The sequence below is a fragment of the Nicotiana attenuata genome, chromosome 2, assembly GCF_001879085.1.
Source record: "Nicotiana attenuata strain UT chromosome 2, NIATTr2, whole genome shotgun sequence".
In the NCBI taxonomy this organism is placed as follows: domain Eukaryota; kingdom Viridiplantae; phylum Streptophyta; class Magnoliopsida; order Solanales; family Solanaceae; genus Nicotiana; species Nicotiana attenuata.
Genome location: NC_031990.1, coordinates 43,930,953 through 43,947,253, shown reverse-complemented (window position 1 = coordinate 43,947,253; position 16,301 = coordinate 43,930,953). Strand labels below are relative to the sequence as shown.

At 35.7% G+C, this 16,301-nt stretch overlaps 1 protein-coding gene across 2 annotated transcripts; it reads right to left on the bottom strand.

Annotated features, from left to right (window-relative positions):
- On the bottom strand, window positions 9,467-14,466 carry LOC109208372 (nuclear speckle splicing regulatory protein 1-like). 2 transcript variants are annotated; one of them, XM_019371488.1, is made up of 6 exons: window positions 14,223-14,466; window positions 13,956-14,143; window positions 13,472-13,594; window positions 11,749-11,967; window positions 10,200-10,625; window positions 9,467-9,942 (listed from the first exon to the last, which is right to left on the bottom strand). In XM_019371488.1, the coding sequence occupies exons 2-5, from the start codon at window positions 14,133-14,135 to the stop codon at window positions 10,200-10,202; spliced, it is 948 nt and encodes a 315-aa protein (XP_019227033.1). In that variant the 5' UTR covers window positions 14,136-14,143; window positions 14,223-14,466; the 3' UTR covers window positions 9,467-9,942. The 2 variants fall into 2 exon arrangements, with proteins under 2 accessions (XP_019227033.1, XP_019227026.1); XM_019371481.1 differs by lacking the exon at window positions 9,467-9,942 and adding an exon at window positions 9,966-10,064.

Genomic DNA, 16,301 nt, shown 5'->3' with positions numbered 1-16,301 from the left:
GAAATTCATAAAAAGGGGGAAAAGCTAGGGCTTGGAATTTGGTATTTCAAATTGGATTTTGATGGGTCATTTGGACTCGGATTTGGGAGTTCTTGATATTTATGGACTCGTGGCGAGATAAGGAATCCGATGATGTTAATTTTCTGATTTTTCGAGAAGGGGGCCCGGGGCTCGGGTTTTGCAGATTTCGTGAATTTCAATATTTTTCGATTCTTTTCGATTGGGTTATGTCCCCTTAGCCTATTGTGATGTATTCGCTCTGATTTTGGATAGATTCGACGCGCGTGGAGGCCTATTTGAGGGGCAAAGTCATCGCAAGCTAGAGATTTCACCGGTTCGAGGTGAGTAATGATTGTAAATGATATCCTGAGGGTTTGAAACCCCGGATTTGCACATCGTAGTGCTATATTGAGGTGACTTGCACGCCGGATAGAGAGCGTGGGGTAGAGCACCGTTGGGGATTGTGACTTGGTCCGTCCCGATTGTTGATTTTACCGCGTATTTGACTGAAACTTATTTATTGTTATCATGATCTGGGCTGATTGCCATATTTGGGCTTCGCGCCAATTATCTGAACCCTTCAAGGATTTTTATCACTGTTTTCTCACTATTTTGATATACTACTTGAACTCAGTCCTGTTGATTATACTGTTTTACAAACTCAGCCGCTTTAACTGAACTTTGAGACTTAAATGATATTTCCACTGTTGTTTGGGCTGAGCAATACTATTTTATTGATGCTCGAGGGGCTTATGATGTTTTCTGGACTGAGTGAGGCCGAGGGCCATATGTGAGGATATATGTGAGTGATGTGAGGAGGCTTTCAGGCCTCGAGTGTTATGTGAGGAGGCTTTCAGGCCTCGAGTGTGATGTGAGGAGGCTTTCAGGCCTCGAGTGTTATGTGAGGAGGCTTTCAGGCCTCGAGTGCGATGTGAGGAGGCTTTTCAGGCCTCGAGTGTTATGTGAGGAGGCTTTCAGGCCTCGAGTGTGATGTGAGGAGGCTTTCAGGCCTCGAGTGTTATGTGAGGAGGCTTTCAGGCCTCGAGTGTGATGTGAAAAGGCTTTCAGGACTTATGTTATATGCCACGAGGTGGCTTGATATTGCACTTGGGCCGTAAGGGGCCCCTTCGGAGTCTGCACCCCCATAGTGAGCGCGGGTACCCATATGGATCGGGCTGCACGCCGCAACGATATGTGGATCGGGCTACACGCTGCAGCGGTTACTATATGATACTGTTCAGAGAGTGGTCTGAGAGAGAAAGCCCGAGGGGCTGAGAGTGTTTCTGAGAGTGAGCCCGAGGGGCTGGTACTTTTTTGAGATATTGTCCGAGGGGCGAACTTTTATGTGCTCATCTTGCATATTTACTTGCCTTTTTACCTGTTATATTGTGGTATTTGTGCCCGAGGGGCGGATTTTCTGTGCTTATCGGCACTAACTGTTTTGAAATCATTTCGTAACTGTTGAAAAGATCATTTTCAAAAGAGATTTGAATTGAGCCAAGATATTTCCAAAGATTTCACCGTTTCACTATTTTCTCAAAGGATTGTACCCTGCTTCTATACAGCATGATGGTTTGCTTACGTGATTTTTTACTGCTCAGTTGTTATTTACCTTTATTACTCATTGAGTTGGAGTACTCACTTTACTCCCTGCACCTCGTGTGCAGATGCATGTATCTATTCACCCGGTAGCGGGTTTTGGCCGATCAAAGGCAGCGTTATATGAGTTAAAGAGGTGACTGCTAGCGTTCGCAGCACCGTGTTCTCTCTTTTGATCATTATTTCGGTTTTGTATATTTTAGACCTTGTAGTGGATTTACATTCTGATAGATGCTCATGACTTGTGACACCCCGATTAGGGCTGCGTGGGGCTGAAATTCCGCTAATTAATATTATTAAGTCATATTTTAGCTGTTATTCATGTTTAAATTATTTTTGAAAGACGAGTTTGGGTTAGTTGGCTGGCCTTGCCTTCACGGGAGGTGCCATCACGACCAGTGCGGGTTTGGGTCGTGACAAGTTGGTATCAGAGCCTAGGTTACTAGGTCTCACGAGTCATGAGCAGGTTTAGTAGAGTCTCGTGGATCGATACGGAGAAGTATGTATTTATCCTCGAGAGGCTGCAGAACCTTTAGGAAAACTTCACATTCTTGGAATTCTTATCGTGCGTCCTTGATTCAGCTTGAAAAGTAACTCTTGAAATTCCTTCCACGCATTTGTATGCGCGCATGAGCGCTCAGTATCAGATGTGCCTTGATGGCTTGTGATTCCCCGATCAAGGGGTGAGTTATGATCTCCGTGAGTTTGATGTTAGGACAGTCTGGAGGACTTGAGGCCGGATCTTTGCCTACGGCTCGAGCACTGAGGTGCTGATTGTGCGAGTAAGTGTTTTGAACTTATATGTTCGGCAGTGTCCCTATTAGTGGAAGTGACGACTGGGTAGCTATGTAAAGAGTGTATTAGTACTGCGAGATGTATCTATGTGACTTAGAAGTGACGAGGAAGATCTGCTGGATGATAGATGAACCATTAAGTGTTTGATTTCCATTGTGAGTGGAGGTGTGGCCCCGAGTTATGGGCACGTGAAGAATCTTTTCATGTTTCCAGTCGAGAGTGAAGTAAATTTTATGTTGCGGTACGAGTTCAGACACAGGAAGACTAAGTGGCTGTGTAATGTGTATGGCGGTGGAAGGTATACAGGAATGTTATATTGAAGCGAAGCAGGTGGGTTATCTCCGTGGGAAGTGTTCTGAAGTGGTGTGATCCTTATGTGTATATTGGGAGGTATCATGTGCAAGTGAAAAGTACGTGTTGAAANGAACTGAGAATCATATTACAATACATGATACTGAAATAATGAGCCATACTGGGTTACATGATACTGGAATAGTGAATAGGATTAGACTGAGATGAGTATTCATAACAAGTTGATTTGTCATAACTGAAACTCATAGAATATCGAATGATTATGAGACTATGCCATCTAGAGAATAGAAGTCCTACTACTGATCAGGGAACTAAGGCATAGTTCTTTTCGAGGAGACTGGTAATGATCATAATGAATGGGACGTAGGGAGAATCATAGACATTACCAAACGTAAAGAGTTAGCCTTACATGCCTTAACTTCCTGCTCTTGAGCGTAATACAACGTTTGTCAATCCTTTCAACTTCAATCTATAGCAATACAAGTCACAGGGATTCTACATTAGCTATAATGCTCATGTTTTGGTCACTTAAGCATTTTGTCAAACACTTGGTAAAAATAAAGCTTCATAGTCCTTATTAATGGTGTCTCTACACCCAACAACCCATTCTCTTGTTCCTAGATAAATACTAAGGTCTCAAATGATTACACCAACATTATTCTTCATCACCCATAAGGCAAACAACACTCTTAACCAATAATCAACACTTAACACCCCAACCCTATAATCGTTCATGCTTTTCTATCAACCCCAACAACTCATGTCTCATGAACTAGGATTTATAATCATTAAACCAATGCTAGAATCAATTAGAGGGTGAAGACATTACCTTTTCGAAGTTCAAACCCTTGATTTTCGAGTTCTAGGCTTCCTTCTCTCAACAATGATGTCCCAATCGAATATCTAATGATATGGAGGATTTACCCATGTTAATAAGATGTTGGAAAAGTGAAATTAACTTAGAATCACCATTAGAACTTACCTTGGGTGGTGGAAGGACCCTTAAGGAGTTAGGTTTTTGAGAGTTCCCCTTTCTAGAGCAAGTTTTTATGTTTTGGGGCTGTGGGGGACGAAATATAGCTTTAAAACGACCCCCCACGCGCGAGTTCGCGCACCTGGAGGCTTGTTCGCGTGAGAGTTCGCGCTCAACGGCAGTAACACTGCCTCCCACGCGCGAGTTCGCGCACCTGGAGGCTTGTTCGCGCGAGTGTTCGTGCATACGCGTACTGTTCCGAAAAACGCACATAACTTTTTGCACAGATATCCGTTCGGGCTCCATAATATATCGTTGGAAAGCTATTTCAAAGGCCTACAACTTTAATGCTTTGTGTTTTCTCCAATTCCTTACACATATTCACTAAAACTTGATGGAAGACAGATCTTCTGCAACTTAGTCGATTTTTGTCAAATCTTATGCACCTCTCTTTCCATTTTGATTTTTGAAACAACTATTTTACCCACAATCATCCCGTTGGGACTTCACATGTTCAAAATATAACCTTACCACTCATTTATCACATTCACACCTAAGCCGAATTTACGGGGTGTTACACAAAAATATTGTAAAATTTTAAAAATCCAAATTTCTGAAGAAAAATGATGAATGTTGTTAGTTAACCACATCCCTAATTTGATATTTATCTAGGATTACATGCAATATCTATCCGCTTGATAGATTTATCGACACTACGAGAAGATACGAAACTCTATGACAACACTTTTAGAAAGTGTTTTATTAACATTTTTTTTAAAAGGAATAGTATGAAATAGCGAACACCTTTACATCACCAACCTTAAGTCTACAAAATTTTAGCGATCTGAAAATAGTTGTTAGCTCATGAGTATGATTTCTGTAGTATTTGCTTTAAGTTTGTATCTCTTGGTATCTTGATGGAACACTTCTAAAGTCACATAGATTATTGGTATTTTGGGTGAGATAACAGTTTCTAAAATTATGATTCTTGTAAAAATTAACTTACTCGACTTATATAAATAATCTTACTAAGATTACATTCCTAAATATTATGATTTTTTATACAGTTGAAATTATAAAAAAAATTAAGAGTCAAAATTTTAGTAAATTTAATGCCCTAAATATTGAATAATAATAATATAACAATAATTCAACGATGATTTTTTCCAAGACAGAAAAATCTACGTGAAGCCATCCTAAATCCTAAAAATCAACTACTTCAGGTCTACAAAATTTGTAGTAACATTTATTTAAGGTAAATATTAATTGGCTTTTTAAATATTTACTCAAGGTAAAATTTTAATCAATTTTAAAGTCCTAAATTTAAGGTATCGAGTTTAAAGAAGGAAATATTTAATAACTAAATCTCAACGAATTTTGCTAAGGACCTTCGTGCTTTTAATATAGTATAGATAATTTTCATCTCACTTCTTACCGCTGGACCACACTCTTGAGTGCAAGTCATTTTCTCGTCTATCTTGTGATCGGATCGCCTACTATCAAGTAGGTACTTCCAAATAAATATCGAAACTTAACAAAACATTTCCTAGTTTTCTCAAGGCATAAGGACATATTAGTGTTTAAGCGATGGGTAACTCATTCAGGTTAGAGTTTCAATAAGGGAAATCTACTCTAAATGCCTACTCAGGCAATTTTAATTACCCGTTACTACTCATTCTAATTTCTCTTACAATGTGTACCTATGCAATCTAAAGTATTTACCCAACTACCTATTTTCAAAATCCTTTCCTTTCTAATCCCGGATCACGTGAAATCCCATTAATTGCCCCAACCTATTTTTTCTTTTATTGTCTTCTCAAATATAAATAAACGTTTTTCTTCTATCTTTCTCATTTCATAATAGGATGTACTTGTCCATTGAATATTTTTTATTAAGTTACTCCATTTCAAAATGGTATATAGTATATTATTATAACATGTCTAAAATTTAGTATAATCGATGACGTACAAAATTGAGTTAATTAGATTATGTGACAACTGATATTATTTCAGTTTAATAATTGAATTAAAAAAAAAAATTAAACTCTTTGCATACAATTGTATACCCTGTTGGTATATTTATATATTATACTAGTATCATATGTTAGTTGGAACCTTTTTTTATTGTATTAGCTACATTTAATTGGTACACTGTTTGATTTTTCTTTAGTAATAGTAGAATAGTACAATATTTTGAATTTTTCTAATTTTAATTTATGCATATGTATTATGTAGTCATTTTGATTTTTTCTTTATGAATTTCTTTTATATAATAGTATTATAGTACAATATCTTGAAATATATTAATATTAATATGTGGTACGCTATTTTTTTTTATTTTTCTCTTTATGCATGTGTATTATGTAATAGTAGTATAGTCATATATAGTTGCGTGGAATAAATTAGTAGAACTGTATACCCTATTGGTATAATTATATGTCATATTGGTATCATATAGTAGTTGAAATATTTTTTGGTTGTTTAGCTACATTTTCAAGTGAATACTATTCTGAAATGATTTATATGATCATATTTTGTTGTGTTGGATTTTCTTGTACCTATGGACATAGATTTTGTGTATTATGTAATGATTTTTATAGTTATATGCAGTTGTTGGAACGACCCCGTACAACTATATACCCTATTAGTATAGCTATATACTATTTTGGTATCATATGTTAGTTGAATCCTTTTTTGATTTTATTAGCTGCATTTAATTGGTACACTATTTGATTTTCTTTTAATAATGGTAATATAGTACAATATCTTGAAAATCTTTAATTATATTAATATGTGGTACACTATATTGTTATTTTTCTCTTTATGCGTGTGTGTTATGTAATAGTAGTATAGTCATATAGTTGCCGAAAATTAACCCAGTAAAACTGTATACCATGTGTATAGTAATATGCCNTTTTTTTGGTTGTTTTAGCTGTATTTTTAAGTGAATTCTGTTCTGGAGTTATTTATATGAACATAATTTGCAGTGTTGGAATTTTTTTGTACCGATGGATATAGATTATGTGTATTATGTAATAATTTTATAGTTACAGGCAATTGTTGGAGCGACCCGATACAACTACATACCCTGTTAATATAGAGTAAGTTGCTTTGCGAATTTTAGCTTGCAATGCGAGCATGTAATTTTCTCATACTTTTATTGCATCCTTTAATGTTTTGGTACATTGATATAGTCGCAGATTGTTGTAACAATATTCTAGAGCAATCATATACTCTGTTGGTATACATGTATACCATATTGGTATCATATGGTACTAGAAGTCTTTTTTATTACATATACTTTAATTGCATTTTTAGTATTTTATTATCATTTCTATTCTAACTAGTATATATGGAGATTTGGTGGTTGTAGATTGTGTTTTCTTGTTCCATAACTAGTTGTATTACTGCTAATGGTAGAGTGTGTACTCATATTTTTTGGGAAGGAGATCAAGGTTTGCATGGCAATCACATATTGATTCTTAGAAGCTGATTATGTAATTTATGGTGCTTAGCAGTAGTCAGCGTGATATTCAGTGAATTAGATCAAGTGACAACTGATATTATTTCAGTTTAATAATTGAATTAAAAAATGAGAAAAAAGACAAAAGGTATATTATACTAGTTATATTTAAAAAAGGTGAACAAATATTTACTATATCAGTTATTTTTTCTAATTGTATAAAAAAAAGAATAATAAAAAATAGTGAAAACAGAAAATAAAATTAGATTATGAAGAGAAAAAAAAATATTAAAAAAAGAAGTTAAATGAAATTAGAAAAGAAACAAGAAATAAAGAAAATAAAAGAAAAAAGGAGTTAAATAGAATTAGAAAAGGAACAAGAAATAAAGAAAATAAAAAATAAAGGAGTCAAAATTGAGTGCGAAATAAGTTATGGTAAAAATAACAATAATACGATTTGGGCAAAAATAAATGAATAGGAAAAGAGAAAAAACGAAAAAAAGAAGAAGAAAACGAAAAAAAAAAGGAGAAAAAAAGAAAAAAAAAAAAAGAAGCATAGAAATAAAAAAGAATTTGAGAAAAAAGAGAAAAATCCCATAAAAACTACTATGGGTAGGAAATGTAATTAGTTTGATGGGTAGAAAAACAAATGGATAAATAAAGGTAAATAATTTTATTTTTGTAGGTAACTGTATCATTCACCCTTTCAATAATATGAGAAGCGAAAACGACTCAAATAAGGTCCCACACATAATGAATGTCTTTTCTCTTTTTACAGGATACGTAGTGAATGTCACCATATCAATATTATAGTTTGAACTCTGAGCTCTGAAATGGAATAAGAAAGTTGGTGTACTAATTAATTCGCATGTTAGTCCTCACATGGGATAGCAGTATTCTTATATTCTTTCTTTGGGGCAGCTCGGGAACAATTTCAGCACTACCATTATAAGAATGTCATCTCCTTCAATGTTTATTAAAATGACGTAGTTGACGTACCAATGTTATTTTTTCTTTGTTTAAGGTACATTAATACAATCACATAAAGTATTGTATTTTCCATTAAGCTGCCATCAATGAAGTTCAAAAGCTTCGTTTGTACAAATTGAAAGATCCACGAACTATCATCCTAAGCTCTTCATTTTTTTCTTTTTTTGATAATGGTGTAAAGTCTTTCTACCATTCCTAAGCACTAAAGGGAAAAATTGGAATTCAAAAGAAACACAGAACACAATAAAAAGGATTAAAAAAAAAAAAAGGGGGGGGGGGGGGTAGGGAATGAGATTCCAAGATATGGCGGTCCTCGGCTACGAATAGGTTGTCTGGCTGATTGGGGAAACCTATGTGCTGCTCATAAATTACAAATGTCCATTGATCAAAGATAGATACCTATGAGGGATGAAGCATAGGCCATAGCCCGGCCTTACGAAAAAGCACTAAATTGGTGAAAATTAAAATGTACAGTAAAGTGTAATGTGTAGGCAGACCTTACCCGTATCTTGTGTTGGTAGAGAGGCTGCTAGATAGACCCCCAGCTCAGGCCAACATAGTAGGAGACGAGGAAGAGAGAAGAAAAAACTTTACCTATTAGCCACCTGGCAATAACTTTCCGACACCTCACCTGAAGCTTGTACCTATTAGCCACCTGAACTCGTTATATAATGTACCTATTGAACCCTTCAAAAAGAAAAAGGAGAAAGAAGAAGAGAAAGGGCAGGGTGGTTTTGTTATGGCTGTAGTGGAGAGCGGGGAGGTGCAGGTGTTCCTAATGGTGGATACGAAGGTGGAGCTTGTGAAGGCAGTGTCTATGGTGGATATGGTGGTCATGGGACGGTGGAGGTGGATATGGTGTTCATTGGTTGCACTGGTGGAGGTGGCCACAGGACATTGGTGGAAGTGGATATGGTGGTGATTAGGAGACGAGGAAAAAAACAACAAAAAATCAGTGGAATCCCACAAGTGGGGTATGTAAAGGGTAATGTATACGGAGACCTTACCCGTATCTTGTGCCGGTAGAGAGCTGCTTCTGATAGACTCCCGGTTCAGGCCAACATAGTAGGAGACGAGGAAGAGAGAAGAAAAAACTTTAAAATCATGTGAGCTACATACGCTCTTAAGGGAAGTGTGAAACGCGCAATGCGCCAAGTCAATAGTGCGTTTGCAATAGGCACATTTTAACCTAACATAGGTACAAGTCTGAGTATGGAGTTTCTAAGTTAAAATTGTTGCTAGGTTATGGGGCTGTCTATGTATTACCCTATATAGTCACGACTTAAAACTGAATTTTGTGAACCAAACAAAATTTCCAGACTGAAAATGTGATAATAGGATAAACATAGAGCCGTCACTCCCTGTTTTCTTTGGCAGTAACAGACAAGCTGCCATTCGATAATAAGACAACTATGAGATAGATCCACATGCCCGTGACAGACCAAGAGCACAAGACCCTTGTTGGAGGGTGGCACATGGGTGTCTTTTGGAACATAGGGATCTCTCGCCATCAAGTACCACCAGAATTGGACACAACTAATTTACTGCTATTTACAAGGATAAGGTTCCTATTATCTCTACTTTGATTCTACGTAGTGCAATTTGAGATTACTATATTCAACTAAAAGCCGTACACTGTAAGAATGTAGTTCTCACATCATAGGGACAATCCAGCCCTTTGACTCTTCTAGCAAAACTTCATCCAGAGAGGAAATGCGCCTGATGTGGATATACCATCATTTGGCCGCTGTACAGTTCAAGCACTTATTGTTACATGATCGAAAGGTCGTTCATTCCCTTTTTCACTAATCTGCAGACTCATAAAAGCTAGTATTAAAAAGGGAAACAAGGTAGCCACGCAGCTTTGGATTTAGCCCGCTATTCAAATATTTGACTTTTGCACCAGAATATCATCAGGACCTTCTCTAGAGCCTAAAATTTAAATAAGAAATGGACATTCAAAGGTCTTACAACAATGTATATATATAACAGGTATAAATCCTAATCATAGAAAGATAAAGGATCAGTTTCAAAACAAAACGAAAACAGCAGCTTAGGAACACAAACCTATTGTTGCTTGGCCCTCTTCCTTGCCAAATAGCGTTCCTTAGCTGCAGAGACAGCATCCTGATTTCTTTTATGATGGTCAACTTTTGGTTGATCACTCGCAGCAGATTCAGTGACAGCAGTTAGTCCATTGTCTGAAGCGGGTTTTACAGCCCCCTCTTCAGACAAACCATCTGAATGAGGCTTGATATCCGCCCGATCAGTCCTTTCTTTACGAGGAGGAGAAGCGGAAGCTTCATGATCTTGCCTCTTTATCTCTCCAGACATGTCTGAATGTGCATTTGCTGATGACGAAGGCTTTTCCTCTGGCCGAACTGCTTCCTGTTCATGATGATTCTCAGCCTTCTTGGACTTGCCCTCTCCTCCAAAGGCAACATTTTTTTGAAGATTGAAGTAAAAGTCACTGATGTCAGCTTTCTTTGTAACCTGTCAATATATTTAACAGTATTAGAACATAAATGATCTATGTCCTGATAGGTGTGACTTTCAGATCAAATAGAAGAATTAATGCATGCAACAGACAGCCATAGCTTCTATTTATTTGTTACTTACTGAATAACAATGTTAACTGATGTACCATTTCGGGAAAAAAATGATGTACCATTTCATTTTAGTGGTGATTATTTCTAGTGAACTGTTCTGTGTTAAACCATCATGTCTAAGCAAGATCAAAGCTTTAAAATAAGCATTAATAGCCGTTGTTATAGTTTCAGATTTTCCTTTTGACATCATTAGTAGCCGGGTGGCTTCAGTACTTTTAGTTGGAGCTATTACACTCAGTTGAAACTGTGAGGAATTTGAGAAATAAATGCTTTAGTATGTAAAGCAAAATTTTCAGTATTTGTTAAATTTTACTAATGCTTAGTTTGTCAAAATTGGAACTTCTGAAACTGCTTTTTTGACATACAATTCAGGTACTAGTTTAATAAGACAAATAGCCCCACTATCAAATGTAAGTGAAATTATATCTTGAAGATTCTGCTAATTTAACTTTAAAAAATGCTTCGTTAAACTTTTGTACCCATACTTTTTGAAGTGCTAATATAAAATCTGTTTATTTAAGAACTAGCCATAAACGTACTCCTCTAAAAAGCTAACACGCTATGAACATCAGGGCCTTAATAAAATTGAGAAGGTAATCTCTACCATTCAGTTCTTTTTCCTTTGTAAAGTTTTCATATTCTATCCAAAGAAACGTTATCAGATTACATGAGGCAAAAACTTTTAAAATGAGCTTTACAGAAAGATTTACCAGAAGATGACAACCATCAGTCTTTTCTGCAAACGTTAACTTAAGATCATGCTTAAACATGCTCTATCATCATGTGGATATCACACGAAAAGGGCATTGTTAGAAGTAAAATTAAATTTTGGAGACATTACGCATCAATGAAAGGCCATCTATAGTTTTCAAATTAATACCTAAAGACTTTGAAATTTCTCAACACGAAGCACTAAAATGGAACTAAGATATGCAAGCAAAGAACAAAAAAGATCCTGCAGATGTTACCCACTAGCAATCACAAGTAAATGAGAAAATTTCACTTACATCATCTCTCTCTTCTCGCAGTTCACGAAGACGCTCTTCCTCCAACCACTTAGCCTGCTCTTGAAGTTTCCTCTTGTAAGCAGCAGTTACAAACTTGTCCTTGTCTGCAAAGAGATGATCATCTTTACTCCTCTCTTTTGCAATTTTCCTCTCATAAATGATCTCATGCTCCCTTTCTCTTACTTTTGCCTTCTCCATTAGCATCTGGATATATTTTGGCTGGAAAAAAGAATAAAATTTCAGCAAAAGGTACAAAATTGCGGGAACAATTTTCATTTCTGTCGAGTAAAAACGGCAGATATTACTGTAGCCTCCCGTGCTCAAAAAGTTACACATGTTAAGATATTATTATAAAGGAAAAAGTAAATAAAGAAAGAAAGTAACACCAATAACAATAAAATATAACTCTAGTTTTAGAGGAAAAAGTTTGAGAGAAAGAAATTACAGTCTATATTAGAAAGGACCTTCAGCGACAAGACAATGCAACCAGACAAAAGCAGAAAAGATTGAATAGATTAGTATAACCCCTGGGAAAAGAAGAACTCCCTCCAATTTTTTTCTCGCACAATTTATCTATCAAGAGATTTTTCTTGCAAAATTTTAGTTCCTCAAATGTGAGAAATTTTTTACCTAGGTATAAAAAAGCAGTTAAAGAAGTAGCTTACCAAGTCCTTCGGTAAAGAATAACAAAACAAAGGAGGTAACCTCAAAAAGTAACACTTAACAGAATCTTTTCATATTTTATTTAACTCGCAAAACACTCCTAATCCTAGTATCTTACTGCCTAAGCCACTATAACATGTCATGAGTTTAAGGTTCTAGAGGTAAACCAGGATATATTTTTGGAAGGCTTCAAGTCGTGTTAACGTGAAAAAGTAAAATCTTTTGAGATGGAACATGAAAAAGCAAGATCTCAAATCCAGTTTCAGTTATAGTCTACCACAATGAAAATACTGCACAAACTAATTCAACCAAGTGATTCCAGCTGAACAAAATAAATGATGGCCTCTCAAAACATTACTAACTAGATACAGAATCAATTTCCCATAAGGGACTTGGATATTCGTGGTAAATTCATCAGATAGGAAAAGTGATGAACAGATAATCAGTTAATGATCTCTTTATTTGTCAGATATTCTCAACCAAAATTTGAGTCTGGTATGGCATATAGTTCAAAGATAAGTCATATATATAAATTTGAAACTTACTTGCTTCTTTGAAAAGATTCGCAATGCAAGCTGACAAGGAAACCACTCTAATTGGGAATTTCCCATGTAGGTTAAGAGGTACCTATTCGATAAAGGAATATGATATTTTTCTAGAAGACAGTATATAAAACAGGAGAAAGTCTTGCGGAACGACATGAGCAACACCCAGCTAAAATGTCTGTTAGCCTACTTAGTGTTTGATACACGATCTGCTTTGTGAATTGAATCCTATTTAACAACATGGCTTCATTGCTCCACCATTACACAAGCATTTCACTTGGCAATATAACAAGGAAGAAAGCTTTCCCGTGGAAAACAAATTCTACAAAAGTAACTACTTTCACATGGTTTCACAATTAATTGCAAAAACAATCATGAGTTTTACTCTCCAAATGCTTAAGCAAAGAGTATCTGCTCCAAACTTCTGAGTCGTCCATTTGTTTTATTTCATCAAATTATATTGGACATCTGGAAAAAAAAAAACAAAGAGCAAAAAGTGGAACTCAAAACAATACCCTCCTCTCCTCGCGATCCTGAGCTCGAGGTTGGACAGCCTTCATTTTCATATCATCATATACGCCATCATAATCAAATACTGAAGGGTCCTCTTCTAATGCCTTCTTATGCTGTTCTTCAATCTGCCAAAAAAAACCAGAAAACAAATACAATCAATGGAAATTACAACGCTAATCACTTCCCCTTCTGGAGTCATGCATCTTTTTTCTTTCTTTCTTCTTTTTTGGGGGTTAAACAAAAGGATTTAAGTTATATACGCTACACGTAAAGATATTTTACACTATAAGTAAAGTTAATCTCTGATACAGGTTAATTTACCATTTTTATCAGGGTGTCAGGTAATCAAAAAGATTTACCGGTAATTACCTTGTAAGTGACCTGAGTGCACAAAACTTAAGCTCTAAACTAAATCAGTTAAAAAAGGATTTCAAAAAATAAGGTAAAACAAATGTGAAAATAGTGAGATAGAGCAAAAAATCTTACATCTTTGAGAGCCTTATTCTTGGAGGCATGGCGAGAAATTTCTTTTTCCACGTCATCATCATCATCTCCGAAACCAAGTGCTGCTGTAGGAAGCGGAGGCCTTGTGGAGCCCCCCGGTTTCTTCTTCTGCTGTGATGGTGGAACTCTTAGTTGTAACCCATATCCCGACTTCCTCATCATCCTTACAACTAAATGCACATAAATTTGAATAAATTACAATACAGAAATTAGAAATTTCTATGTATTAGGGTTTGTATAATTACTTACTGGTCTTTTGAATTGCAGCTGGTTTTATCAAACCCTGGAACTTTCTGGAAAAGTTCTCTTCTCGATTGGCAATAGTCGGGAAATTAGAACTGTCGGAAGAAGGCGGACCAGTGCGGGAAAAGGCGGTAGCCGGCGGCGGGAGAAATAGGGGAATGGGTTACCGGCAGCGATTGAAAACTGGACCGGGAAGATCCAATGAGATCACCGGTTTTCTTTAAAAGGAACTGAATTTTCCAGAGATATTACTCCAAGTCGTATTTAAGTAAGGTACCGTTTAGCCATATATTCCCAAATTTACTTTGAAAAAAGCAATTTGGGTTAAGTTTGATTTGTAGATGAAAATATGTTTGGATATAGTTTTCAAAATATATTTTCCAAATTTATTTTAAAAAAATATGAAATATGATTTATACCCATAAGTTTTAAAAACTATCACAAATACCAACTGTACCATTATCAATAATAACATTCATTATATTATCGCAAACCATATAAATAAATTTAGTACAAAATTATTATTTTTATAATAAAATACATGATACACATAAGATGATTGACAAGACAAACAACATTGTTAGAAAATAATAAATAGTGGGCTCTTTTATAAAATACAAAAGTTTGAGGCTATTTTTAAAAAATGTAATAGTGATATTTTGGCCCAACACTAGCTATTGAGCTGGTTTTGGGATTTGGGATTTCGGTTTTTGGATTTTGCCCAAATGTAACTAAAATCTATGGCCAAACATGTGTTTGCAAAATAAAATCCAAATTTATTTTGGCAAAATCTATTGCCAAACGGGTCCTAAATCCTTAATGGTGCGTTGAATAAAATAGATAGGGTAATTGACACAAATGGGACTTTTCGGGGTGTAGTCTTAGCGGAATATTCCTAAAATTGACGGTAGTTAACAATGATCTCGTACTCGCACAAGTTCTTCAGCTATTTTTACTCCGGATTAAATTGTTTATCGAAATCTACCGGATTGTCATGCTTCTGTTCTTCGGGGATTTTTCTACCGGGTCGGTATGTTGATGTTGTATTTTGTCTATCTATATATTAAGTTTGTTTACCCTAAAATCGGATAACAATTGAATTTATATGTGGTTTTAAGGATACGTGATATAACTTGATACAAATTAAGAGAATAGATTAATATTGAAATAGACAATAAAAGAATAAATGCAAACACACGAATCGAATAGCCTGGGCCCTCGAGTTCGATCACCCTTGAACCGAAGATGTTTCAACTGACGTATGAACAGAGTAAACAAGATAATAAAAGCTAGAAAATGACAATATATTGCTTTATGTTGCGTAAATATGATGGTTTTACAAATGATCAGACCCCCTTTATATAGTAGGGGAGTCCTACTCTTCATACAGTTCTATATGAGGTAAGAAATCTCATGATTAGCTAATTAATCGGCCCATCCTTGATACGTGCCGAGATTTCTTCCGTGATATACAACCGATCGCGGATATCTCATCCTTTATTATTTGACTTGGCAAATTTTTCTCGATCTCGCCTGATCTCGATTTTGTTCGGTCCTGGGGTCGAACTTAACAATGTAACCTCGTACCTTGGTTCGGTATAATTCGAGGTCGAACCTTAACCTATCATATTCCAGTCTCGATTAATCACATAAGGGGCGATCCCGATTTTGACTGTATACAAAGTTGTTCATCGAAGTTTACCGAATTGGCATACCTTTCTGGGTTATATTAACAAAGTATTTTTCGAATTTGCATCTTCAATTTCGATCAAACAACCCTAAATCTACTTCAAATGATCTCAAATTTGAAACAAAGCTACCAAATACCAACACAAACAATCATCAATCGCCAATTTAGTCGAATAATATCAAATCTAAGGTCCAACAATGGAGTTTTGAGACTTTTACAGTAAATCACCAAAAATTGTGTTTGAACTAAAAGTTTAAGCACAAATTATCAACATTCAAACGATTTTAACAATAATTGACTGTTAACTTTCATTTTCCACCATCAAATAAGAATTTCAAGCTTTAAAATATAAAGAACTACGGTGCTCAAGTAAAAAAGGGGGACATTTTACTAAG

What these genes read in the sequence shown, in the direction of transcription:
- LOC109208372 (XM_019371488.1), bottom strand. Translation starts at nt 14,135, where the DNA reads ATGATGAGGAAGTCGGGATATGGGTTACAACTAAGAGTTCCACCATCA. An exon ending in AGGATCGCGAGGAGAGGAGG is followed by an intron (nt 11,968 to 13,471) that starts GTATTGTTTTGA and finishes TCTTTTTTCCAG; the next exon opens with CCAAAATATATCCAGATGCT. An exon ending in TGCGAGAAGAGAGAGATGAT is followed by an intron (nt 10,626 to 11,748) that starts GTAAGTGAAATT and finishes ATATATTGACAG; the next exon opens with GTTACAAAGAAAGCTGACAT.